Source organism: Muntiacus reevesi, chromosome 9 (assembly GCF_963930625.1).
Source record: "Muntiacus reevesi chromosome 9, mMunRee1.1, whole genome shotgun sequence".
NCBI classification, from domain to species: Eukaryota; Metazoa; Chordata; class Mammalia; order Artiodactyla; family Cervidae; genus Muntiacus; species Muntiacus reevesi.
In genome coordinates this window covers 4,502,162-4,529,103 of record NC_089257.1, presented here as the reverse complement: position 1 = coordinate 4,529,103, position 26,942 = coordinate 4,502,162, and the positions used below count along the sequence as shown (strand labels likewise).

General features: G+C 38.8%; 1 protein-coding gene and 2 pseudogenes across 1 annotated transcript; 2 read left to right on the top strand and 1 right to left on the bottom strand.

The window, feature by feature from the left end:
• The first annotated feature begins 8,846 nt into the window (after positions 1 to 8,846).
• Positions 8,847 to 9,734, top strand: LOC136176051 (olfactory receptor 4C46-like). The gene has a single exon (XM_065946244.1). The coding sequence runs from the start codon at positions 8,847 to 8,849 to the stop codon at positions 9,732 to 9,734; it is 888 nt and encodes a 295-aa protein (XP_065802316.1).
• Positions 9,735 to 15,810: 6,076 nt separating this feature from the next.
• Positions 15,811 to 16,739, bottom strand: LOC136175330 (olfactory receptor 4C12-like; annotated as a pseudogene).
• A 9,392-nt stretch (positions 16,740 to 26,131) lies between these two features.
• Positions 26,132 to 26,942, top strand: LOC136175329 (olfactory receptor 4C5-like; annotated as a pseudogene).

The window sequence follows — 26,942 nt, the reverse complement described above, 5'->3', positions numbered from 1 at the left end:
TTATTGCAGTTGTGAAATATAAAAGACGCTTACTCCTTGGAAGGAAAGTTATGACCAACCTACATAGCATATTAAAAAGCAGAGACATTACTTTGACAACAAATGTCTGTCAGTCAAGGCCATGGTTTTTTTAGTAGTCATGTACGGATGTGAGAGTCGGACTGTGAAGAAAGTTGAGTGCCGAAGAATTGATGCTTTTGAACTGTAGTGTTGGAGAAGATTCTTGAGAGTCCCTTGGACTGCAAGGAGATCCAACCAGTCCATCCTAAAGGAGATCAGTCCTGGGTGTTCATTGGACGGACTGATGTTGAAGCTGAAACTCCAATCCTTTGGTCACCTGATGCGAAGAGCTGACTCATTGGAAAAGACCCTGATGCTGGGAAACATTGGGGGCAGGAAAAGAAGGGGACGACAGACGATGAGATGGTTGGATGGCATCACCGACTTGATGGGCATGAGTTTGGGTGGACTCCGGGGGTTGGTGATGGACAGGGAGGCCTGGCGTGCTGCACTTATTGGGGTCGCAAAGAGTCGGACATGACTGAGCTACTGAACTGAACTGAACTCAACATGATAATCCCACAGTTAACATTATACTCAGTATATAATGTTATTCACAGAAAGTATTTCCTCTAAGATAAGGAAAAGAGACAAATATGTTTACTCTTGCCACATTTATTATTTGTTGGAAATTCTACCCATAGTGATCAGAGAAAAGAAATAAAGAAATTCAAATTAGAAAGGAAGAAGTAAAACTGTTACTGCAGCTGATATAACAATATACATAGAAAATCTTTGAAAAGCGACTAGAGCTCATCAAAGAATTTAGTAAAGTTTCAGAATACAAAACTTATATACAGAAATCTGTTGTATTTCTTCAACACACCAGCAAGAACCTGTCAGAAAAAGAAATGAAGAGAACAATTCAATTCACAATCACATGACAAAGAATAAAATACTGAGGAATAAATCTAATTAAGAAGGTAAACGATCTGGACTTGGTAAGCTGTAATAGACAGATGAAAGAAACTGAAGACTGCACAAATATATGTAAATATACATCATGTTCATGAACTGGAAGGATTAATATTAAAATCCCAGGCAAGCTACAGGTTCGATGAAATCTCTGCCAAAATACCAATGTTATTTTTCAAAAAATTAGAACAAATAGTTCTAAAATTTATATGAAAATATAAATACCCTGAGTAGTCAGAACAGTTTTGAGAAAGAGCAAAGTGGAAGTAGCACACTCACTGATTTCAGATTACACTGCACACCTGTAGTAATCAAACAGTGTGGCTTAAACAAAAACAGACACAGTGATCAATGAAGCAAAATAGAGAGCCCAAAAAGGATCTACAGTTATATGATCAGTTAATCCATGACAAAGGAGGCAAGGGGAAAGGACAGTCTCTTCAACAAACACTTGGAAAAATTGGAAAGCTACAAGATGGGTCAAATTAACCACTCTCTCACACCAGGCACAAAAATAAATTCAAAATGGACTAAATACTTGAATATAAGACCTGAAATGATAAAACTCCTAGAAGAAAATATAGACTGTACAGTTTCTGGCATCTATCTTAGCAATAATTTTTGGATATGTTTCCTTTGGCAAAAGAAACAAAAGGAAAGATAAACAGTTGAGGATACATTAAAGTGAAAACCTTTTGCACAGTGAACGAAACGATCAACAAACCAAAAGGTCTACTAAGTGAGAGAATATATTTGTAAACAATATATTTGATAAGAGGTTAATATCCACAATATACAAAAAAACCTCATACAACTCATACATCAAGAAAACAAACATTCCAGTTTTTACAAAATGAGGAGAGTACCTGAATAGACATTTTTCCAAAGAAGACATATTCATATTCAATTAAAAAAGATATAAGCACTCTATGTTCATGGCAGAATTATTCATAAGAGCCAAGATATAGAATGATTCCAAGTACCCATAAATAGATGAATGGATAAAGAAGATGTGTTATGTAGAATCAGTGGAATATTACTTGGCTATAAAAAAATAAAGAATTAAATCTTGTCATTTGTGACAACCTGAATGGACCTAGAGGGTATTATGCTGAGTGAAATGTCAGAGACAAATACTGTATGATTTCATGTATATGCTGAATCTAAAAAACAAAACCAATAATCAAACAGAGCAAAACATAAACAGTAACAGAGAAATAGCAGTTATATACCAAAGGAGAAGGAATGGGGAGAGGAAAGAAATAGTTGAAGAAAATTAAGAGGAATAACTTCCAGCTGAAAGAATAAATGAATCATGGTGATAAAAAGTACAGTGTGGAAAATATAATCAATAACTAAGTAATAGCTTTATGATACATATCATAATTAGACTTTTAGTGATCATTTTGAAATGTATAGAAAAAGTCACTATGTTTTGTAACAGAAAATAACATAATGTTGTAAGTCAACTATACTTCAAAAACAAACTATAGACTTACAAACTCACTGAGGAAAAGAATACATTTGTGGTTACCAGAGACGGTAGAAGAAGGGGGAAAAAATGAAGAGAAGTCAAAAGTGAATACAAACTTCCAGTTATAAGATAAATAAGTACTAGGAATATGATATACAACATGATAAATATAATTAACACTGCTGTATGTGATATATAAAATTTTTAAGGGAATAAATCCTAAGAGTTCATCACACACACACAAAATTATTTCTTTAATTTTTATCTGCATCAGATGATGAATGTTCACTAAACTTATTGTGGTAATCATTTCATGGTGTGTGTAAATCAAATAATTATTATCTACATCTTAAACTTACACAGTTCTATACATCAATTACATATCAATAAACTAGAAGTAAAGCAAATTTTAAACAAAATGGGCAAAGGACCTGAATAGACATTTCTAAAAAGAAGACATTCAAATGATCACCAGTTGTATAAAAACATGTTCAACATCACTAATAATCAAGAAAATGCAATTTCAAGCCACAATAAGTTATCACTTCACATTTTTAAGTATGATAATTATCAAAATGATAAAATATAAAAAGCAGTGGTAGGGATATGGAGAAAGGGAACACTTTTGTACTCTTGGTGGGAAATACTTTGGCATAACCATTATGGAAAACAGCAGGGAGATTCCTCTAAAAAATAAAAATAGAACTACTTTTAATCCATCAATCCTATTTCTGGGTGTATATTCAAAGGAATTCAAATCAATTACAATATCTCAAAGAGATATCTGCACTCATGTTCATTGCAGATTATTCCCATTAACCAGGATATGGAAGCAATTTATGCACCCATTGATGGCTGAATAGGTAGTGTGATATAAATTTAGAATATCATAAAATATCATGTAGCCTTTATGAAAAGGAAAAGCAATCTATGACATGAATAAACCTAGGGAATGTTATGCAAAGTAAAGGGAGCAAGAAGGAGAAGGGAAATAATGCAGGACCTTACATATATATGGAATCTAAAATGTCAAACTTATAGAACCAGAAAGTAGGATAGTGATTGCCAAAGATTGGGGAGCAAGAAAGGGAGGCACTGATTGGGGGAACAAAGTTTCAGTTATACAAGATGAAGATGAAGAATTTCTGGAAATCTCTTTTACAGCAATGTGATTATAGTTACAATACTGCATTGTACACTTGAAATTTCCTAGGTGAGTGGATCTTAGGTGTTATCCCCAAACACCAATGGAAGAAAAAAAAAAGAAAAGTTAGTAACAATGTAAGTCATGAATATGTAAAATAGCTGATTGTAGTAATTATATTGTTGTGACAATGTATATTGTTGTTGCTGTTCAGTTGCTAAGTCCTGTCCAACTCTGCAACCCCATGGACTGCAGCACCCCAAGCTTCTCTGCCCTTCACTATCTCCTGGAGTTTGCTCAAACTCATGTCCATTAAATTGATGATGCTATCCAACCATCTCATCCTCTCTCACCCCCGTCTCTCCCTGCCCACAATCTTTCCCAGCATCAGGGTCTTTTCCAATAAGTAGGCTCTTCATGTCAGTTGGCCAAAGTATTGGAGCTTCAGCTTCAACATCAGTCCTTCCAATGAATATTTAGGGTTGATTTCCTTTAGGACTGACAGGTTTGATCTCCTTGCTGACCGAGGGACTCTTAAGAGTCTTCTCCAGCACTACACTTTGAATAGTTATATCAAACTATCATTATATATCTTCACACACACAATTTTATTTCTCCATGATATACACAATAAACTGGAAAATTCTGAAAGAGATCGGAATACCTGACCACCTGACCTGCCTCTTGAGAAACCTGTATGCAGGTCAGGAAGCAACAGTTAGAACTGGACACGGAACAACAGACTGGTTCCAAATAGGAAAATGAGTGTGTCAAGGCTGTATATTATCACCCTGCTTATTTAACTTATATGCAGAGTACATCATGAGAAACACTGGGCTGGAGGAAGCACAAGCTGGAGTCAAGATTGCCGGGAGAAATATCAATAACCTCAGATATGCAGATGACACCACCATTATGGAAGAAAGTGAAGAAGAACTAAAAAGCCTTTTGATGAAGTTGAAAGAGGAGAGTGAAAAAGTTGGCTTAAAGCTCAACATTCAGGAAACTAAGATCATGGCATCTGGTTCCATCACTTCATGGCAAATAGATGGGGAAAGGGTGGAAACAGTGGCTGACTTTATTTTGGGGGTCTCCAAAATCATGGCAGATGGTGATTGCAGTCATGAAATTAAAAGACGCTTACTCCTTGGAAGGAAAGTTATGACCGACCTAAACAGCATATTACAAAGCAGAGACATTACTTTGCCAACAAAGGTCCGTGTAGTCAAGGCTATGGTTTTTCCAGTGGTCATGTATGGATGTGAGAGTTGGACTATAAAGAAAGCTGAGCACCAAAGAATTGATGCTCAACTGTGGTGTTGGGGAAGACTCTTGAGAGTCCCTTGGGCTGCAAGGAGATCCAACCAGTCCATCCTAGGGGAGATTAGTCTTGGGTGTTCATTGGAAGGACTGATGTTGAAGGTGAAACTCCAATACTTTGGCCACCTCATGCGAAGAGTTAACTTATTTGAAAAGACCTTGATGCTGGGAAAGATTGAGGGCAGGAGGAGAAGGGGACGACAGGATGAGATGGTTGAATGGCATCACCGACTCAATGGACGTGAGTTTGGACGGACTCCGGGATTTGGTGATGGACATGGAGGCCTGGTGTGCTGTGGTTCATGGGGTCGCAAAGAGTCGGACACGACTGAGCGACTGAACTGAACTGAACTGATGATATTTCAATAAATGAGGCAGAGAGAAAAACAGTTTCAGAGCCAAGAACTTCAAATGGTTCTCATTAATTTTGTGCCCTCACTGATCTGGCTCTCAAGTAATCAGCTGTGGTTTCCAATAAGGGTTTAACATTCGTAACAAAATAGGAACTCTTCCATGACTTGATTCAATGGGGAAATTACTTCACAGGTCCACACATTGGGATTGTGCCCCTTTGTTGTTACATGATGCTCATTTTTCTTAACAGTTCAGGTTCAGGCAAAAGGACTCCCATAAACTTAGTTTCAGTTGTAGAGAATTTAGTTGTTTGCTACAGAATGGGTGGATCTCTGATATGTCACTCCTGAATACCTGCTTCTAAGGCAAAGCCTTTTCATTAAAGGAGGCAATTCCTCGGAGAGAAAGCAACAACCGCAGGACAAGATCCCTGAACCTTGTGGGAATCTCTGTAAACAGCAATAAAGGACAAGGTGAAAATGACCAGTATTTTAGCTCATTTCTCCAAAGCAAGATTCATCATGAGCACAGTGAACCGTTTGAATATGCTTCCTCCACACTCTCTGTCCCTTGCCCTGTGGGACCAGAGAGATTTATTTAAGATCACTTCTCCATAGTGTTTCTAGTGAACCTGTTCTAAATTCAAACAAGAGAACAGATGTCAACAGGTCTTCTTGGAGAAATTTTGAGGCTTTAAGCTAGGTGGAAAGATTTTGATTTCTAAGAAGGCTTTCTTTTTTTTTTTTTAACAGATTTATTGAGGTATAATCAATATTCCCAAAAGAGTACACATATTGAAGGCATACAGTTTCTTAACAATTGCTCATTTCACAGTTAATTATGTGAATAAACTCTGCTCAAGTGAGACATTTTTCATACTGAAAGTAAGAATTGATCAATTTGAATATAGGATTTTTTTCTGGACACCTCAAATATCACTAAAATCATCTAAGAGAGCTGAGGTAAGTTTCTCAATAGTACCAATATTTATTATATGTTATTACTTCCCATGCATAGCACTTATTATTTGTCAGCACTTTCCAGATATAGTCATAGAACATTTCATCTTCATTCCAATTCTTCAAAAGGTAATTTGTGATTTTATTAACTTAATTTGAAATTTGGATATTTTGAGGCTCATAGAGGTTTAACAAATTGTAGACGCCCAGTTCTCTGACACCATGAACTAGGCTTTGTCATGAGACTTCTCTTTTAGTAAGCAAAACTATTGATGAGGATTAAAACAAAATGTAAATACATTTCACATATATAAAAGAGGAAATTACAAATATCAGTGACATAAATCATTAGTGGTTTCATCAAACACAAATATGGAAGCTCTCATGAAAAAAACTGCTAAGAGTAAGATGAATCTCCATTGCATCTTTGAGAGTAAAATCGGTGATGATTCTTCTGGAGCTCATTGCACAGTTAAACCGTTCTCTGCATTTCTGCTCCAACTGCTATCTCTTCTATCCCACAGGGATATACACAGTCACAGAAGTAACCAAAAGCTCTTTTTTGCATCCATGGTACCGTGGTGGATGTGTTCATACATATTCCTTCAATTATCACAATGATCTATGAGGTGGATATCATTATTATAAATTTCTAGCTGAGAAAACAAGGATATGAGGTGACAAAGAAATGTACCTTCGATGAAAGAGATTGCATTCAGAAGAACCAGGACTTGAATCAGGTCTTTCTGATACTCAAGCAGTATTTATTTTTTAACATTTTGCAGAGAAATCTGATGTCCCAGCAGTCTTTGGAGTGGTATAAGAGAATGGAGAGATAGGCCTGAGGGAAAAGTCAAGATGGAAGGACCATTCAATGAATGCAATACCACATTTTACTTACTACTTGAGATTTCAAAGACGTCATTGTGTGTGTGTGTGTGTGTGTGTGTGTGTGTGTGTGTGTGTCTGTGTGTGTGTCTGTGTGTCTGTGTGTGTGAGAGAGCAGATGAAATTGTTCTGTATAAACTAGCTTCTGAAGTAGTATTAAAGTAATTTGAATTATTATCAAAATGAGATTACTAGTTCAACATTGTCTATCCTAACTTAACAATGCTGGGTATAGGTTAAAATTTTGAAGGGAAAATTAATATATAAGATTAACCTGAGATTTAATGTTGGCCCTGCCCATTATTAACCGCTTGGTGGTGGACAAAATCCTAAATTTCTCTATGCTTCTCTTTCCTAATGTATAAGATCAGTATAAAAGTGGCAGCACTGAGGACCTTTTAGCTTTGGACTGAGGGTCACGTGTCTACGTGAGCACTTAAAGCCACAGAAAGCGTGCAGCTTTAGTGCAAGCGTTGCTACTACAGCTGCTACCCTTAGTCTCCGACACTGCTTCCTCACCTGCAGAGGGGATGATACGCCGGCAACTGCACGGGCTGCATTGCTGAGAAAAGGAAGCGAGGGAATGAAACAGCGTGCACACAGCGCTCATCCATTCCTGTCGCTGTTTAGTCACTAAATCCTGCCTGACGCTTTGCAGCCCCATGGACTGGAGCCTGCCAGTTTCCTCTGTCCAGGTGATTTTACAGGTAAGAATATGAGAGGGGGTTGCCATTCCCTTCCCCAGGAGATCTTCCCAAACCAGAGACTGAAGACAGCATTGTCTCCTGCATTAGCAGGGAGATTCTTTACCTCTAACCTACTAAGGTAGCCAATCATTCATGGGGTCTCCTGGTGGCTCAGCGGTAAAGAATCTGCCTGCAGTGTAGGAGACCTGGGTTCGATATTTCGTTTGGGATGATTCCCCTGGAGAAGGAAATTGCAACCCACTCCAGTATTCTTGCCTAGAGAATTTCAAGGACAGAGGAGCCTGGCAGGCTACAGTCCATGGGTTTGCAAAGAGTTGGACATGACTGAGTGACTAACTTATAAGGCTTACATTAATGCTAAGTGATTAGATTTAGTCCACATGCATTATAAATACTTTTAATTAGCTCTTATATTCATTTTTTATATTCCCATCACCACCTTCCTGTTACTCCTTTTCCAACTCATAAGAAGCTTCTGTGGTTTCTGTCTCCATCTTACATCCCTTTAGTGAACCTCAGCCAGCTTCATCTAAGACACTTAAAGATCTTTAGTAGAATAACATACAAGATTCCCTCTTGATCAAATTCCTTTCATCCCTCTACACATATTAACAACCTTCCAAAATTCCCCATTTCTTAGGGAGTAAAAAGAAACTTCCTAAACTTTATATTCATGGGTTTTATGTCCATTTTATAACTCCTTTCAAACATATATACCATTATTTGGGAAATCTACTACTTCAGTTTAGTTGTAACTTGAGATCTCAGAAGATAAAGGTCTCCTGCATATGTGGTTACTAAAGTTCCTTGTGTCTATACTCTTAACAGAAATTTCTCTAGGCGGCAACAGGAGTAATCTTAAAAACTTAGAATGTTTTATTTGTCAAATAAACTCAAAAGAATCCACACTCATTATATCCTGGGCACTTATCACTTATTGGAATGGAGTATAATATATTCAAAGTTGCATGATTGAAAATTACAGGTTTCTTTCAGGTAATGAAATGAAACATTATATGATACACATGGAGAACAGGAACGTGACAGAGTTTGTTCTACTAGGGCTCACAGAGAATCCAAAGATGCAGAAAATTGTATTTGTTGTGTTTCTGGTCATCTACCTCACCACTGTGGTAGGGAATGTGCTCATCATGGTCATCATCAATGCCAGTTCATCACTGAGGTCTCCCATGTACTTTTTCCTGGCCCATCTCTCCTTTGTTGATGTCTGCTATTCCTCTGTAAGTACCCCCAAACTGATTGCCGATTCACTCTATGAAAAGAAGACTATCCTATTTAATGGTTGCATGACCCAAATCTTTGGGGAACATCTCTTCGGAGCTGCTGAGATAATCCTGCTCACCGTGATGGCTTATGACCGCTATGTGGCCATCTGCAAGCCCTTGCACTATACAACCATCATGAACTGGCGGGTGTGTGGGCTGCTAGTGGGAGCGGCTTGGGTGGGAGGCTTTCTTCATGTATTCATTCAGGTCCTCTTTATTTTCCACCTACCCTTCTGTGGCCCTAATGTCATAGATCACTTTATGTGTGACCTGAACCCTTTGCTCAGTCTTGTCTGCACTGATACCCACACTCTAGGGCTCTTTGTTGCTGCCAACAGTGGTTTAATCTGTCTGTTAAACTTCCTTCTCCTGCTGGTCTCCTATGTGGCCATCCTTTACTCCCTAAAGACCTACAGTTTGGAGGCAAGACGCAAAGCCTTCTCCACCTGTGTTTCCCACATCACAGTGGTTGTCTTATTTTTTGTGCCCTGCACATTTGTGTACATGAGACCCGCAGCTACTTTACCTATTGATAAAGCAGTTGCTGTATTCTACACTATGATAACTCCCATGTTAAATCCCTTAATCTATACCTTGAGAAATGCCCAGATGAAAAAATGCCATTAGGCAATTGTGCAGTAGGAAAGTTATTTCAGCAGACAGATAAATGTACCTAGAACTCAACATTGATTAGTGTTAGTCACTCAGTTGTGTCTGACTCTGCAATGCCATGGACTGTATGTAGCCCACCAGGCAAATGTCAAAATGACATTTTGGATGAGCTCAGTAAGAACTACTCAAGGGATAAAGAAATTAAATACAGAAAATTATAGCATTTCTCATTGAATGGAACAGAAATAGCTACACAAAAGGAGAAAAACATAACCCAGTACTATTTCTTTCATACATAGAAGATTCTACCAAATTGATGTTAAATTTTACAACAGCAACCATGAATGTGAATTTGTAGACTTTCCTTCTGATAAGATTTTGAAAATGCTAAGTAGTTTGGTTTTGAGCAGTAATCTTTACAGGAATCCTAAGAAGCAGGCACTGCTATCATCCCAATTTTGTAAGTGAGGAAATATTCAGAATGGGGAGGATATTAAAACAGACATATTGAAAGAGTCAGTAATCAGAATATGATTGATTCTCCAGACCATAATCTTAAATGCTCTGGTACACTCTCCTGCAATTATGGTGGAAAAGTAATATAATTAATAGTTGCTCAGTTGGTAAAGAATCCACCTGCAATGTGGGAGATCAATCCCTGGGTTGGGAAGATCCCCTGGAGAAGGAAATGGCTATCCACTCCAGTATTCTGGCCTGGAGAATTCCACGGACTATATAGTCCATGAGGTCTCAAAGAGTGGGACACCACTGAATGACTTTCACTTTCACTTCACCGTTTATTAAGCCAGGAGTTGGGCTTCCTGGTAGCTCAGTCAGTAAAGAATCTGCCTGCAGTACAGAAGACGTGAGTTCAACACCTAGGCCTGGAAGATCCCCTGGAGAAGGAAATGGCTACCCACTCCAGTCTCCTTGCTTGGAAAATCCCATGGACAAAGGAGTCTGGTGAGCTGCAGTCCATGGGGTCGCAAAGAGTTGGGCACAAATGAACAGCTAGGACTTTCACTTATTTTTCATGCTTGACAGATTGAATATACTGTTTCATTACTATAAATAAAAATTCCATTAACTTTCACTAGTAACTCTATATATTATTGTTGACAGTTGTATGTTGACTGTCACATTATAGTATATAGTTATTACATAGCTATAAAAGCAATGCGTCATTGAACTTCTGTAACCATTGAATGAAGATTGCACAATCTTTTCCAATTTTCTTGTAAGGTTTCAGAATATCTAGTACTGCTCATGACACCATCTTAGGTTGAAAAATAATCATAAAAAGTGATGATTCAAAAAATATCATTAGACAGGAATTTTATTTATTATATATGTAGTTATATTCCACAAAGTATTTGCGTGACATGTAATAATCATCAAGATGTGAATACCAGACAGACCACCTTACCTGATTTCTGAGAAATAGGTATGCAGGTTGAGAAGCAACAGTTAGAACTGGACATGGAACAATAGACTGGTTCCAAATTGGGAAAGGAGTAGGTCAAGGCTGTATATTGTCACCCTGCTTATTTAACTTATATGCAGAGTACCTCATGCAAAATGCTGGTCTGGAGGAAGCGTAAGCTAAACTCAAGATTGCCAGGAGAAATATCAATAACCTCAGATATGCAGAGGACACCACCCTTAAGGCAGAAAGTGAAGGTCCTCTTGATGAAAGTGAAAGAGGAGAGTGGAAAAGTTGGCTTAAAACTCAACATTCAGAAAACGAAGATCATGGCATCTGGTCCCATCACTTCATGGCAAATAGACGGGGAAACAGTGGACACAGTGACAGACTTTATTTTCTTGGGCTCCAAAATCACTGCAGTTGGTGACTCCAGCCATGAAATTAAAAGATACTTGCTTCTTGGAAGAAAAGCTATGACCAACCCAGACAGCATATTAAAAAGCAGAGACATTACTCTGCCAAGAAAAGTCCAGATAGTCAAGGCTATGGTCTTCCCAGTGGTCACGTACGATTGTGAGATCTGGACCATAAAGATGGCACAAACCGTGGTTCTGGAGAAGACTCCAGGTTCCTAAAACTCCCTTGGACAGCAAGGAGATCAAACCAGTCAATCTTAAGGGAGATCAACTCTGAATATTCACTGGAAGGACTGATGCTGAAGCTGAAACTCCAGACAACTCATTGGAAAAGTTCCTGATGATGGGAAAGATTGAGGGCAGAAGGAGAAGAGGGCATCAGAGGATGTGGTGGCTGGATGGCATCATTGATGCAATAAACATAAACTTGGGCAAACTCCAGGAGATGTTGAGGGACAGGGAGGCCTGGCATGCTGCAGTCCATGGCATCGCAAAGAGTCAGACACAAATAGGTGACTGAACAGTAACAAATAATCTCTATAATAAACCAAGAAGATATGCAGAAAGATATGTGTGCATACACCCATGCTCAATCCTGTCCAATTCTTTGTGACCCCATGGACTGTAGGTCCCTCTCTGTCCCTGTGATTCCCAAGCAAGAATAGTGGAGTGGGTTGCCATTCCTACTCCAGGGGAATCTTCCCGACCAGGGGATTGAAACTGTGTCTCTTGATTCTCCTGCATTGGCAGGCAGATTCTTTTTTTTTTTTTTTTTTTTTTTTTTTTTGTTTTGGCAGGCAGATTCTTTATCACTGGCACCACCTGGGAAGCAGAAAAAGGAAAGGATCAAAAAGTGTCCTAAAGAGAAAAGCATCAAAGCAAATGTATTGGAAGGCCAGTAACCAAGATTGACTAATTTCCCAGGTCAGGCACTGAACTTCAATGAAGTTCCAGGCAGTGATGTCAGAATGTTTACAGATAATTGTACTACTAACCATTTACTGAGCCAGAACCTGTGATTAACAGTGTATATATTGGATCATTATCACTAAAAATCTAATAATTTTTCATTAATAACTGTGCTTGTTTTTATATATCACCATTGATAGTCACATGGTACCTGCAATATTATAGTATGTAACTATTTGATGCTATAAACGCACTGGCCCTGTCTCCCTCCGAGGGGGGGATAATGAATGTTACACCATTTCCAAATTCCCTTGCAGCCTTCGGCACCCTTTGGCATTGCTCATATAACCCAGGCTCTGCCGGTCACACATCAGAAAGAGTAAAGACTCAGATAAAAGGACATTCTGATGTCAGAAAAGCATTTCTGTTTTTCCCATAGACAGTCACCCTCTGTAAAGTCCTGTAAAGTGCATGCCTGCTATATAGCAATAGTTTCTACAAGATGGCACAATATCATATGCATGGTAAATATTGAATGTGTGGGTGAACATATAAAGGAGAACAATTAACTTCACTAAAATGAAAGAAGTAGTACTAGAGGCTAGGGAATTCCTTTCTCCTTTAAGGTGATTAAACTTCAAGGAAAAGTCTGGCTTGACCTCAGAGGGAACTACAATTTGCTTTTATTGCTGTTTAAACTGAGGATGAGAAAGAAATTTAAACTACACCTCTCGGCATATGAGCGAATGTTTTACCTTAATATCCTCCCTGCTCTCAGCAAGAATTTTTTTATCTTATTAATATGAGCTCTTTAAGCGATATTCTTCAATTAACCTATTTACTTTTCAGTAACATTTCATTATTAAAAGCTGTTTTTAAAAATACATGGTTCTGTCTACATACAAAGCAATTTTAAGATAAACGCACTCCTTTTATACTTTTTTGTCTTAATTCATTAGCTAACAAATATTTGGAGCACACAGAATGTATTAGTCATGTTGATAGTTGCTGGGGGTGCAGTGGTTAAAAAAAGAGAGCTAGACAGACAGAAACCTGGATTCTGCCTTCAAAAAGCTTAAGATCCATTGAAAAACTCCCAAGAGGAAGTAAAAAATTACAACAAGGTGTTATAAATTATAAAATAGTGGAAGGACAAGATACCATGAAATGTGTAGGGAATAGAAATTTGTACAGCCACTATGAAAAACAGTATGGAGGTTCCTTAAAAAACTAAAAATAGAACTACCATATGATTCAGTGATTCAACTCCTAGGAATATATCCAGAGAAATCCACAATTTGAAGGGACGAACATACCCCAATGTTCATTACAGCACTGTTTACAATAGCCAGGGCATAGAAGCAACCTAAATGCCCATCAACAGATGATGGATAAAGAATATGCGGTACATATACACAATGGAATATAATCAGCCCTAAGAAATGAAACCGTGCCATTCACGGATGTGTGGACGGACCTAGAGACTATCATACAGAGTGAAGTAAGTCAGAAAGAGAAAAACAAACATTGAATATTATCACTTACATGTGGAATCTAAAAAATGATACAGATGAACTTATTTGCAAAGCAAAAATAGTCACACATAATAGAGAACAAACACAGTTACCAAGTGGGGAAGGGGGAGTGGAAAGAGCTGGGAGATTGGGACTGACATACACACTCTACTACGCATGAAACAAATAAACAATAAGAACCCGCAGTATAGCACAGAGAACTCTGTTCAGTGGTGACCTAAATGGACAGGAAATCCTAACAAGAGGGGACATGCGTATGTGCATGACTGATTCACCTTGCTGTACATCAAGAAACTAATGCAACGTTGTAGAGCAACTATACTCTGATTAAAACTAATTTTAAAAAAGAACTATGAGGATCTGTAGAAATGTGTGTGCCCAGTTTAATTTTTAAATATTAATACGATAAAGTGTTATATAGGTTTCCTCACATATGAAAAAGCTTTTATTTTAAAAATTAAAGGCCAAATTATATGATGTAATTATTATAATATGTTGTTTGTACCTTAACATAAAGACACCAATGTTTTCAATTATTATTTTCACAAATCAAAACTGTTCATAAAAATTATAAATGTGAGTGTAGTTTGGCATAACCGCAACTGCTGACAGCAGTGATTAGCAACAGAAAAGCACAAAAACATATGGGAATGAGTTTGTGGTGGCAGCAAGTTGGTGTGAGCAACATGGGTACATGGATGCAAAGGAAGAGAGAATTAGAACTGATAAAAGAACAGTATTTTATCTGTTTTAATGAGAATTAAAACTGTCTTGTGATATAAGAACCAGAACTTGAAGAGAAAAAAGTAAAAGTGGCATAAGCAATGAAGTGCAATGTGAGTAGAGATCACTGCCACAGCTGATGAACGAATGATCATATCTGGGTCCATCGGATCAGGTTCAGTGGGAAACCATGTGAAGTTTTTTTTAATAAATATCACCAGTTTCATTACCTCATTTCTGTCCAAACTGCCTGGAAAGACACACTAGAGTTGCGTTTAATGAGTAAAAAGTATGTGGATAAAAAGTATGTATCAGAATGTATCTCAGTTCTACCACTAACTTGAAGTTTGGTCAAACATGCCATCACTTCATCCATGGGCAAAATCTACACTTCCTCCAAAAGACTGAAATCCTGGCCTGGGAAGGAAGTCCACATTCTAAATTAATTCCTTCTTTGGATGCTCATTTCTCAGTCAAAGGGCTTTTTTTGGAGAGCTCATTACCCTTTTCATAGTTAGAGCCCTGACATAATTATTGATTGCATGTGAACTTTTTCAGTTCACATTACTCTGTTCTGTTCTCTGACTGGATCCCACCTAATACAATATGGAAAATACGTAATACAATGCTAGTCTTATAAGCATATCATAAATAGTATTTCTTTTACTGTACAGTCAAGATTTAATGAACAAGAAAATTCACACAAAAAAATTCTATATTGAGGCCAGAGTCCAAAGTAAAGGAGTATCATTAGGCATGTTTTAATAATCAGTAGTAACCAACACATCTCCATGCTACATAATAAGACCAATTCAAACTCTTGACTTTTACTTATTAGCTTCTGAATGTATTTCCAGATTTCCTGTTAATAGATAAGTATTTATTGATTAAGGCACATTAAGTTGTGATAAGGAGAGTGAGATGGGACACAGTAAGTCTGGATTCCAACCCAAGCTTTAGTTCTTGTGCTTAAGTGGCAATCAGCAAGTGTTATTCATTCCCTTGTTAGATTCAATATATCATCAAGAGGCTTGGACTAGAGTACCTCTATTACTTCTATCCATAACGTTTAATGATTCTGTTTAACTATTACCTGAAGTCACTTTTTTCTTCCAGAGTTTCTTCATAGCACGTTTAACCTCAGCATTTCTGAGGGTATAGATTAAAGGATTTAACATAGGGGCCACCATAGTGTAAAAGACAGCAACAGCTTTATCAATGGGCAGAGTGGCGACTGGGCGAAGATACACAAACACGCAGGGCACGAAGAATAACACAACCACCGTGATGTGAGAGCCACATGTAGAAAGGGCTCTGCGTCTCCCCTCCAAACTGTGAGCCCTCAGGGAGCGCAAGATGACCACATAGGAGACCAACAGGAGAAGGAGGCTTAACAGGCAGATGAACCCACTGTTGGCAACAACAAAGAGGCCAAGGATGTGGGTGTCCATGCAGACAAGCTGCAACAAAGGGTACAGGTCACACATGAAGTGGTCTATGACATTGGGGCCACAGAAGGGCAGCCGGGCTGTAAAGAGGATCTGAACGCTTGCGTGGAGAAACCCTCCGGTCCAGGCCACCCCAGCAGGAGCAGGCACAGCCTGCGGCTCACGATGGCCGTGTAGCGCAGAGGCCTGCAGATGGCCACGTAGCGGTCATAGGCCATCTCCGTCAGCAGGATGATCTCAGCAGCACCAAAAACGTATTCTGCATAGACCTGAGCCATACAGCCATGAAAGGAGATTGTCTTGAGCTCATGAAGGGAGTCCACAATCAACTTAGGAGCCGAAGAAGAAGAGTAAATTGTGTCTATCAAGGAAAGGTGGGTCAGGAAGAAGTACATGGGGGAGTTCAGAGCCTGGCTGGTGGTGATGGTGACCACAACGAGCAGGTTGCCTGAGAGGGTTACCATGTACAAGACCAAGAACACCACAAACACTACCTTTTGCATTTGGGGGTCCTGTGTAAGACCTACTAGAATGAACACAGTCACATTCCTTTCATGCTCCATCTATGTGGTGCGGGTAATAAAAATTTCGGGAAAGAATGCTTTGCCTTAAAAAGAAAAGAAAAAAGAACCATGAGAAAAGTGAAATATACCGAAACTCTGCCTTTTAACAGTACTCTGATGATGTCACAGATGAGTCTTGCTTTTCCCAAAATGCTATAGGAATAGTGTCTTAAAAGTTATCTTAGTTGACCTAGTCTTTTTTTATTCTAATCTCAAATTATTTCTATAAGACATAGAGTAACCAAAAGAAAGAAATTCAATTTCCTTGGCCATAGTGTCTGAAATACTTTAATGGAACATCAATTTATTGGAATAATTTGGACATTAGTAGAAACAATTTTGGAGGATAATCTAAAAGTTTATGCACAAAATAACATGAATTGAAAAATCACAAAATAGTCTATTTTTACAAATTATGTAAAAATAGGGGGAAATTTGGTGAATATATTTATTGAATTAGCATTTAAAGATTACAGATTTTATATGCACCTTTTAAAAATAAAGTTCAAATTCAACAATTTCACTTAGAAAATGTTATAAACTTTTCTAATCTATGTTTAAACATATGCATAGAAGATTGGTAAGAAAAACAATTTAATACATTGAGGACATTTGCTCCTGAATGTGAGATTATGGTTTATATTTTATTTCCCATGTTTTTCAATATTTTCCAAATTTCTACAGCTTACATAACTAATTCTATGATTAGAAATTAAATATAACCTTCATGTTTTGTCTTAGAGTTCTAAAGCTGAAACTATGTGGTTTTAAATTGACTGGAATATGCATGAGAAAACAGACATAGGGAATTGTATTTTGACACATCATGGGACCCCAAGAAATATCTGAATATAATTAAAGTAACTGCTCTAATATACTCAAAATTGTTATCAGTTCACCAGCTAGACATAGAGTAGGGGCAGGATTGGGTGCTCACTGCTTTGAGAAAATTACTGTGAGGCGTGAGGCTGCCCTGACTGCCCCATGGGTCTCATAACTACCCTAAATCCCATCTTTACTCTACCATGCAAAGATTATTGTCCTCTGCATTTAACTTATACCATTTATACTTGTAGCCAATAAGTCCTCTGAATAACCAAACCGATCAGTTTACTACAAAGTCTATTTCAACTTACTTGATGAGGAATACACATATTATTCAATTAAACTTTAAGGTAGTATATAAAACTAAGTTTTATAGGACATCAATAATGACATTATTAATGTTCACTTTTTCCTGTATCTCAGACTCCATTATTCTCTTTATATATTCTTAAAGCAAAAAAAGCAGTGAAGAGTAAAATGAGTTCTCCCAGTTACACATGGTCAAGTTGAATATTGAGGTATGTGGAAAGGAAACCTCTTACAAATGATCCCATCAACTCTTCATTGAGAAGCTAGCTTTAGAGTTCCAAGCCCCAGGATAGTGGTCTCCCTTCTGGATAGGTCAGGGCATCAGAGAATCCTTCCATGAAAAAGAACACCTGAGGAACAAGTTGCTTCTAATTGCCATTTCTTCCCTGGAGAAGACGGCCCTTGGGAGAACCAAGAACCTAATAATACATTTTTATAATTTCCTGAAGGCCTGTAGCAAAGATTGGATTTCATGATCAAAATCACATAGAAAATCTCAAATGTGATTCATTCATTTTTATTATTTCACTTATTGTTTCAGCTTCTTGCAAACCGTCAAGTAATCAGGACATAAGTTAAAAATAGTTCTCTTATCAATGTCTTCAATATCCTCTGTTAACAGACAGACTCAAACACATGATCATTTTCTTCCTTTGTACCTTCGCTGTGTACCTGTAGTTCTGTACCTTAGCTATGCCTATTAACATTCAAATCCTCTATAATACATATTTTTGGAGAAATGAGAAATAAAGTGTTCATCTCACAGAATAATTCTTTTCTCTCATAAGGGCATTCATACTGCAATTGATAGGCAAGAACTTAGACAAACTTCCTTCCAAGAGGAGAAACCTTTATTACTTGTTTAAATTCCATATGCCCACACATTATGAAATACAAACTTTTACTATAAATCTGCTGTTTTCTCATTCTTAATAGAATGCAGAAATTAATTTTCACCGTATGATTCTTATAATAATCATTAAATGTTGTTGGGTTTTTGCTGTGTTCACACTATACTAAGTTTTACATTCACTATTCCATTTACAACACCTTCACAACAATCCTGTGAGGTTGGTAAACTATTACCTACTTTAAAGATAAGGAAATGTGGTTAGAAGGTAAACAACTTGCCCGAGTCATGATAGAAAAATAAAATAGAGCAGTCTGTATTAAAAAATCAGGATGTCTGCCTCTAGCTCTTTGGAATTTAGGTCTCCAGTATAGGTCTAGTTTACTTCTTGGAATCAGCAATGTCAGAGTTCGGACAAAGCCACCACCTATGACCATGTGTAATCTATGGCAGTTATTTTGGCAAGCTGTGTGATGTATAGTCAGATGTTAATGAGTTCAGGATCTATTTAACAAGTTCAGAAATTTTGTGCCCTAAAATTCTTCCAGCACCAAAGGATAGTTAGAGCGTTTGGGGTGGACGTGTACACACTGCTGGATTTAAAATGGATCAATGCTTGGAAGTGTATAGCACATGGAACTCTGCTCAGTGTTATGTGGCACCCGGGAGGGGAGGGGAGTTGGGGGAGAATGGACACGTGTATATGTACGGCTGAGTCACCTGAAGCTATCACAGAATTGTTAATTGGCTATACTCCAATACAAATAAAAAGTTTAAAAGAAAATTCTTCCAGGTCCTTGCATTTTATCAACTCGTATGCTCTTTTCAAATAAGGAAGCTGAGGCCCAGAGAGGGAACACGGCTGATTAGTGGTCAGTAAGAATCCAAGTCTTTTAATGCCCAACACAGTGATTTTATTACCCCGCCACACCTTACCTCCCATAAGATGACTTAAGTCTAGTGTATACAAAGGGGAAAGAAAAATCACCTTAAGCTGACCAAGAAAATTAACTTTCATCTCTTATCTTCAGCAATATGTGCCTTGACTCTCTAAGAGAAAGGTCTAAGTCTTAGGTCAGGGATGCAAAATCTCAGTTATATTGCAGGGACCACATCCACTTCAGCAGAAATAAGATCTTGCTAGTTAGAAGATCCAAGAAAGTTTGAAAATAATCAGAATAAAAAGTGCCTCAGAACTTGGGGTTTAATGTGTATTCCCAACCACAGCAAAGGGTACGTTTTCCCTTGTAAATGCTATAAATTTATACATTCTCAATTTGGAATTCAATATGAGCTGACAAATTCCTTCAAAAAACATGATGTAAATGCTGACCTTCCCCTCAGTCCCATGCAGACTTAAAAACTGTCTTCAGAATCCACAGATTGTAACCCTATTCTGGATAAATCATAGATAAATCCATATACAGGAAGAACAAATATTTCTGCTAAAGATCCCAGGGTATCTAAAAGTAACCCCCCATAAAATATCAGAGAATAAATCTTTAATGATTTTCACTGTAAAAATCCCTTGGAAAAAAACAGGAGTATTAAAAACTCTATAAAAAAACAGCAATTCTAGTTCACTTACTGTGGCTTCCCTGTGGTTAAGAAGAATGCCCAAGGTATTTAGAAATACGAAATAACCATTACTTGTAATATCAAATCATGTGTGTTTCTCAAGTCCCCACTGCCTGGACAATTCTACAGGAAGCATTTCTGTCAAGATGACACAAATTTATTTAAATGGATTCAGCATGCTCCAATGCCTTGGAAAATCGAGTCAAAAGAAAAGAAAATGCTATGTTGAATTTGAACCCCAAAGTCTTAGGTACTAAGAGGAACCTTCTGACCTTCAGAACCTAGTCGATGGACATAGAAGAAGAGACGCAAATACTTCTGTTACCAATGCGCCCTTCTTAGTCTTCTCTTAAGATGAGGAAACATCTTCTCCATGAATCTTAGTGTTTAGAGAGGACACTGAGAACATCAAAGAACCAACCTTTCTATCTAAGGCCTTATCCTCCCAGGAATTAATTATCTCTGTTTTTTTTTTTTTTAAGGTTTTGCCCAGAAGCAGGTATCTGGGGGAATTCATCCATGAACAACACATTTTCACCTGATTGGTTCTTCCCCTGCACTTTGACAGCCTGCTTTCTTGGTCTGGAAAACTATGTGATAAAGTACTCTTCATGCAAGCCCTTGGGTATCAAGAGCTGAGGCACGAAGGACTCTAAATGATGGAACCGTCGGGTTTCATCCAGGTGGAATATCCCTAAGAAAATTTACTCACTGACTGAGGTCACCAGAGGAGGTTGAGATACATATAGGTTCATGATTATTATATCTTGAGTCACTGACTATTTAACCATTATAAAATGTCTTTCTTGGTCTATAGCAACAATTTATGGCCTAAAGTTTATTTTGTCCTATATTTGCATTGTCTGTTCTTTCACCTCTCTTTATGCTACTATTTCCATAATATATATTTCTTGACATTTTCACTTTCTACTTATCTGTGTCTTGGAATAATGAACCTTGTAGATAGAATATATATGAGTCATGATTTTGTCCATTCTGCCAATCTCTGCCTATTAACTGGAGTGCTAAACCATTTCTATTTTATAAAATTACTGGTAATTCAGGGCTCCCTCAACAATGAGATGACTCCCATATCTGTGCTAATCCACCTAACTCTTGACTACTGAGAGAGTAACAAGCAGGAAGGCAGGGGTCTCCAAACGGAGGAAATAGGCTGCAAGTGTCAGACATTTTTATCTCTCTTAAGCGGCAGGAGGAAACAAACTACCGATATTTTTTTCCTTCTCTATACAAATTTAGAAGGAGGTTCCTCTTAAAATACTGTGTTGCCATGACACCTGGTTTCACCTGAAGCTAACTATTCTCAAACCTTGAGTTAACCAATACATTTTTTCTTATGGAAATATTTGTCTTAAGCTCTGCTAATGTATCCCAGACTGTCTTCATGTTGGTTCCGCCAAATGGCTCAACCCACTTGACAAACCGGTATGTTATACTCAGATATTGTTCCCCTAATCTATGTAAGCAAAACTATTTGTGTGGTAATCTGCCCTTCTACAAGATTCAAGTTAATCGTTTTATGGCCTGGGATGAATTACCTGGTGCCATTCTGAGTTTTAAGACATCCTTTCTTTTCATTAACAGACTGCTAGTGACCAAGTAACATCCAGCCGAAGACTAGCAGGGGGGCACTCTTTCTGCCCCCTTCTGATGCCTGTGTCAGAAGCTTCCTCTATCTCCTTTATGCTTTAATAAAACTTTATTACACAAAAGCTCTGAGCGATCCAGCCTCGTCTCTGGCCCCGGATTGAATTCATCTCCTCCGGAGACCAAGAATCCCGGAGTCTTATCATTCAGCAGCAACCATGCACTGCACAGTGTTTCTTGAGGGATAAAGGAACAGGGGGAAGTTGATACTAACTAACTTAAGTTTCAACCTGTCACTTATACTATGTCAGCAAATGATAAGGCTGCTGCTTCATTTGTGGATTATTAATTTATTCACTCCTCTATCATCTGACAACTCAATTCTCTCTTCTGCTCAGCTGAGCCCTTGAGTCTATATGTAAAATTATGATATCTGTGAATAATGATGGTCTTATATTCTATTTTCCCATCTTTATGCCTTTCATTTTATTTTCCTGTTGTATTATATTGGATGGGCTTCCCAGATGGTGCTAGTGGTAAAGAACCCATCTTCCAATGCAGGAGATCTAAGAGACGCAGGTTTGATCCCTGGGTCAAGAAAATCTCCTGGAGGAGGGCATGGCAAGTCACTTCAGTATTCCTGCCTGGAGAATCCCATGGAAAGAGGAGCCTGGTGACCCACAGTCCATAGGGTTGCAAGGAGTAGGACACGACTGAAGCAACTTAGCACATTATATTGGATAAGACCTCCAATACTATATTAAATATAGTATTCAATATATCCAATGCTATATTAAATTTCTGAGACTTTTCAGAAAACCATGCCCCAGAAATCCACAGATTCTATCCTCTGACTCCTGGTCAAGTCATTAAATTAAAATCACTCATAATTATTCATCTCCTGCATATATCATTTATAGAACAGAAAAAAACAGATGGATGCCTGCCAAACTGCTAATACATGGTATCATCAAATGAGGTGCAGGTGTTTTTAAAAGAAGCATTTCAGTTAACCAAATATTTCGCCACACCCTTGTTCATAAGGATGCACGAGTTTCATAACTGTTTTATCTCCTGCCACCACTATAATTTAAACTTTATTAAAGGTATCAATATATTGATTATATAACAATTCATTGATTGTTAACTAACTCTAGTTCCTCCTCTAACAAATGAGTTTTCATCGGATGAATCTCATGGAGAGATTTTAAATTCAATTTCCTAACATGTTTGACCATCAATATCAGTATTGTCACAGATTTCATTGAAATCAAATTAATCCTACCAGTTATACCTGTATTAACCTAAAAAACAGGTACATTATGATTTATTTATTGGCTCCCTTTTTAGCAACAATTATGTTTCTATTATTTGAATTAATTTTCACTCAGATCCCCCCATTTGATATAATGCAGGGTTCCCCCTATCTTCCAGTTATCTAAGGCCCATTTTGCAGACTCTATTACGAATCCATTGGATACTTAGTAAGAATCAGTACAGTCCATCTGATGTCACTACCACTTCTCATTCCACAAGTGTCAGGGGAAGCACACTGACTGAAACCGCCCACCCTGGCCAGGCACCGTAGTGACCATCTGCGTGAGTTGTTTTATGACAGGAGATCCTGACAAGGGATACGGAACAAATAAGCCACCACCAACCGGAAGAGTTCAGGAAAGCTCGAAAGGAGACACCACGTGTTGGTCCACTTCCCAGAATCCCTCTCGCTAGCATCCATCTTGGCTGAGCGATGCCTGCACCACCAGGAAAGACTCTGAGTTAGAATGATTGGCCAAAGACCGCCCGGAAACTAATCCCATCACCATAAAACCCAAGACTGCGAGCCACGCGCAGAGCAGTTCTCCTGGGTTCCCTCACCCTCCTGCTGTCCACCCGAGTGCCCTTTCCCAATACAATCTCTTGCTTTATCAGCACATGTGTCTCCTTGGACAATTCATTTCCGAGTGTTAGACAAGAGTCCAATTTCAGGACCTGGAAGGGGTCCCCCTTCCTGAAACACAAGGAGCACCACTCTTAATTATATTCATTGAGTAGATTTACATTTTTCTCTTCAGTGAATTGGTTTCTATGCTGCTGCTTTCCAGATTGAGAGATGACTTTTCACTCTTGAGCCACCATTTGTAAATAATACTGATTTTAGGCATCCTCCAATAACTGATCATAGCGAGGGACTCCTTCAGCCATGAGGCTTACATATTCTTCAGGAGGATCTAATATAGGGCTTGAAGGCAAAGCAGCCATTGTTCAGACATGCAATGATTGCCGCATTCACACATTCTTTTTTTTTTTTTTTTTTAATTTATTTTTTTTTTCAGTGGGTTTTGTCATACATTGATGTGAATCAGCCATAGAGTTACACGAATTCCCCATCCCGGTCTCCCATCCCACCTCCCTCTCCACCCGATTCCCCTGGATCTTCCCAGCCCAACAGGCCCGAGCACTTGACTCATGCCTCCACACATTCTTAAATTTGATTTCCTACTTGATAAACTAACTTTTCTGTTCATTTCCCGACATACTAGAATGATCATCTGACATAATTCAGGGTATTTTAGATTTCAATAATGTACGTCCTTCAGTAATAAAAAGCAGTTTCAGGTAAAGTTCAATTCAGTTCAGTTCAGTTCAGTCGCTCAGTCGTGTCCGACTCTTTGCGACCCCATGAATCGCAGCACGCCAGGCCTCCCTGTCCATCACCAATTCCCGGAGTTTACCCAAACCCATGCCGATCGAGTCGGTGATGCCATCCAGCCATCTCATCCTCTGTCATCCCCTTCTCCTCCTGCCCCCAATCCCTTCCAGCATCAGGGTCTTTTCAAATGAATCAACTCTGCGCATCAGGTGGCCAAAGTACTGGAGTTTCAGCTTCAGCATCAGTCCTTCCAATGAACACCCAGGACTGATCTCCTTTAGGATGGACTGGTTGGACCTCCTTGCAGTCCAAGGGACTCTCAAAAGTCTTCTCCAACACCAGAGTTCAAAAGCATCAATTCTTTGGCACTCAGTTTTCTTCACAGTCCAACTCTCACATCCACACATGACCACTGGAAAAACCATAGCCTTAACTAAATGGATCTTTGTTGGAAAAGTAATGTCTCTGCTTTTTAATATGCTATGTAGGTTGGTCATAACTTTCCTTCCAAGGAGTAAGCGTCTTTTAATTTCATGGCTGCAATCACCATCTGCAGTGATTTTGAAGATATTGCATTACATCATGCTATTTTATCCTCTTCAAAATATTTTTTTTCTTCTTGTGTGGTGGTATTCTTAGAAAGTTTTATTTGAATGTAATATAAATTCACAAATATAACTGCCAGTTATACCTCAAAAGTGAAAGTGCAAAAAGTGAAGTTGCTCAGTCATGTCCGACTCTTTGTGACCCCCATGGACTGTAGCCCACCCAGGTTCCTCTATCCATGGGATTCTCCAGGCAGGAATACTGGAGTGTGTTGCCATTTCTTTCTCCAGGGGATCTTCCCTAGCAAGGGATTGAGCCAGGGTCTCCTGCATTGCAGGTGAATTCTTTACCACCTGAGCCACCAGGGACGCCCTCAGTGATACTTTGTTAAGAAGTATACCTTAAGTAAAGAAGCTATACCTTACTGGGGCCTTAAGCATTCATTCCGTTCAGTTTTTTCTGAGGTGTAATTACATCATCCCTAATTTTGAGTTGAGTTTACCTGATGTTGTATATTCACCCTGAAACAAGTTAAAAGTAAGAATAATAAATTCTGCAGCACCCCATCAGCACAAGTGACTAGAGAAGGGACACAGGGGGAAAATTCTCAGGAACTCAAGCCTCTGCTCCTTCGTAAGGGTCCTCTTCTTATTCCTCTTTTCCTACAGGAGAAAATACATGAGCATTCTTGGGGGAATACCCATCAATGTACACTTGTAGGAAGATGACTGGAATGTCAACAGTGATAAAACTGCATTTGTGTACATGAATGTGTATGTGCATGTGTGTGTGAGTGTGTGGGGGCGTGTGAGAGAGAGAGAAGGCAGTTACGTGTTCATTTTGTGGCCAATAATAATATGGCCCAACTTTAGTCTTGGGTTTATCTGCCTAATGTTTTTCTTACAGAAAATAATTCTGAGAAAACTTACTGCGATTGGTCTAAATTGATCCTCACAATTGCGATCCCTGTGCTATTCTCAGGGAAATCAGTTATCTGAACGCCAGACTGGATTCCGGGGGCAAATGAACAATGTGACAGAATTCCTCCTGCTTGGCCTGACACGGAGCCCAGAGGTACAGAAGCCCCTGTTTGCTCTGTTTACCCTCCTCTGCTTTCTCACTGTGACAGTCGCCACTAGCAGAGCCTCAGGTTCCCCCATGTATTTTTTCCTGTCTTTCTTGTCCTTCGTAGACTGCTGCTGCTCTTCTACCATGGCCCCCAAAATGATACTTGACTTACTTGCTCAAAAGAAAGCCATCTCCTTCAGCGGGTGTATGACTCGGCTCTTTGCAGAGCACTTCTTTGGAGGAGTTGAGATCCTCTTGCTCGTGGTGAGGGCCTGTGACCGCCACGTGGCCATCTGCAAGCCAGTGCAGCACACCATCTCAGTGAACAGGCAAGTGCATGGCCTCCTGACCATGGCCTGGGCCGGAGGATTTCTTCACGCTCTGCTTCAGATTATTTTCAGAGTCTGGTTATCCTTCTGTGGCCCCAGCGTCACTGACCATTTCATCTGCGACCTTTTCCCTCTGCTGAACTCTCCTGCATGGCCACTCACGCCTTTGGTCTTTTTGCTGCTGCCAACAGGGTGCTGATGTGCATGCTCATCTTTTCTTTTCTTATCACCTCCTATGTTCTCATCCTTTGCTCCTAAGAGCACGCAGCACTGCAGAACAGCAGAAAGCTCCCTCCACTTGCGCTTCCCATGTTGCCGTAGGGGTCCTGTTCTTTGTAGCCTGTTTGTTTATGTACCTTCGGCCCACGATCACCTTCCCTATTGATAAAGCGCTGGCTGTGCTTTATACCATGGTAACACCCATGTTAAACCTTTAA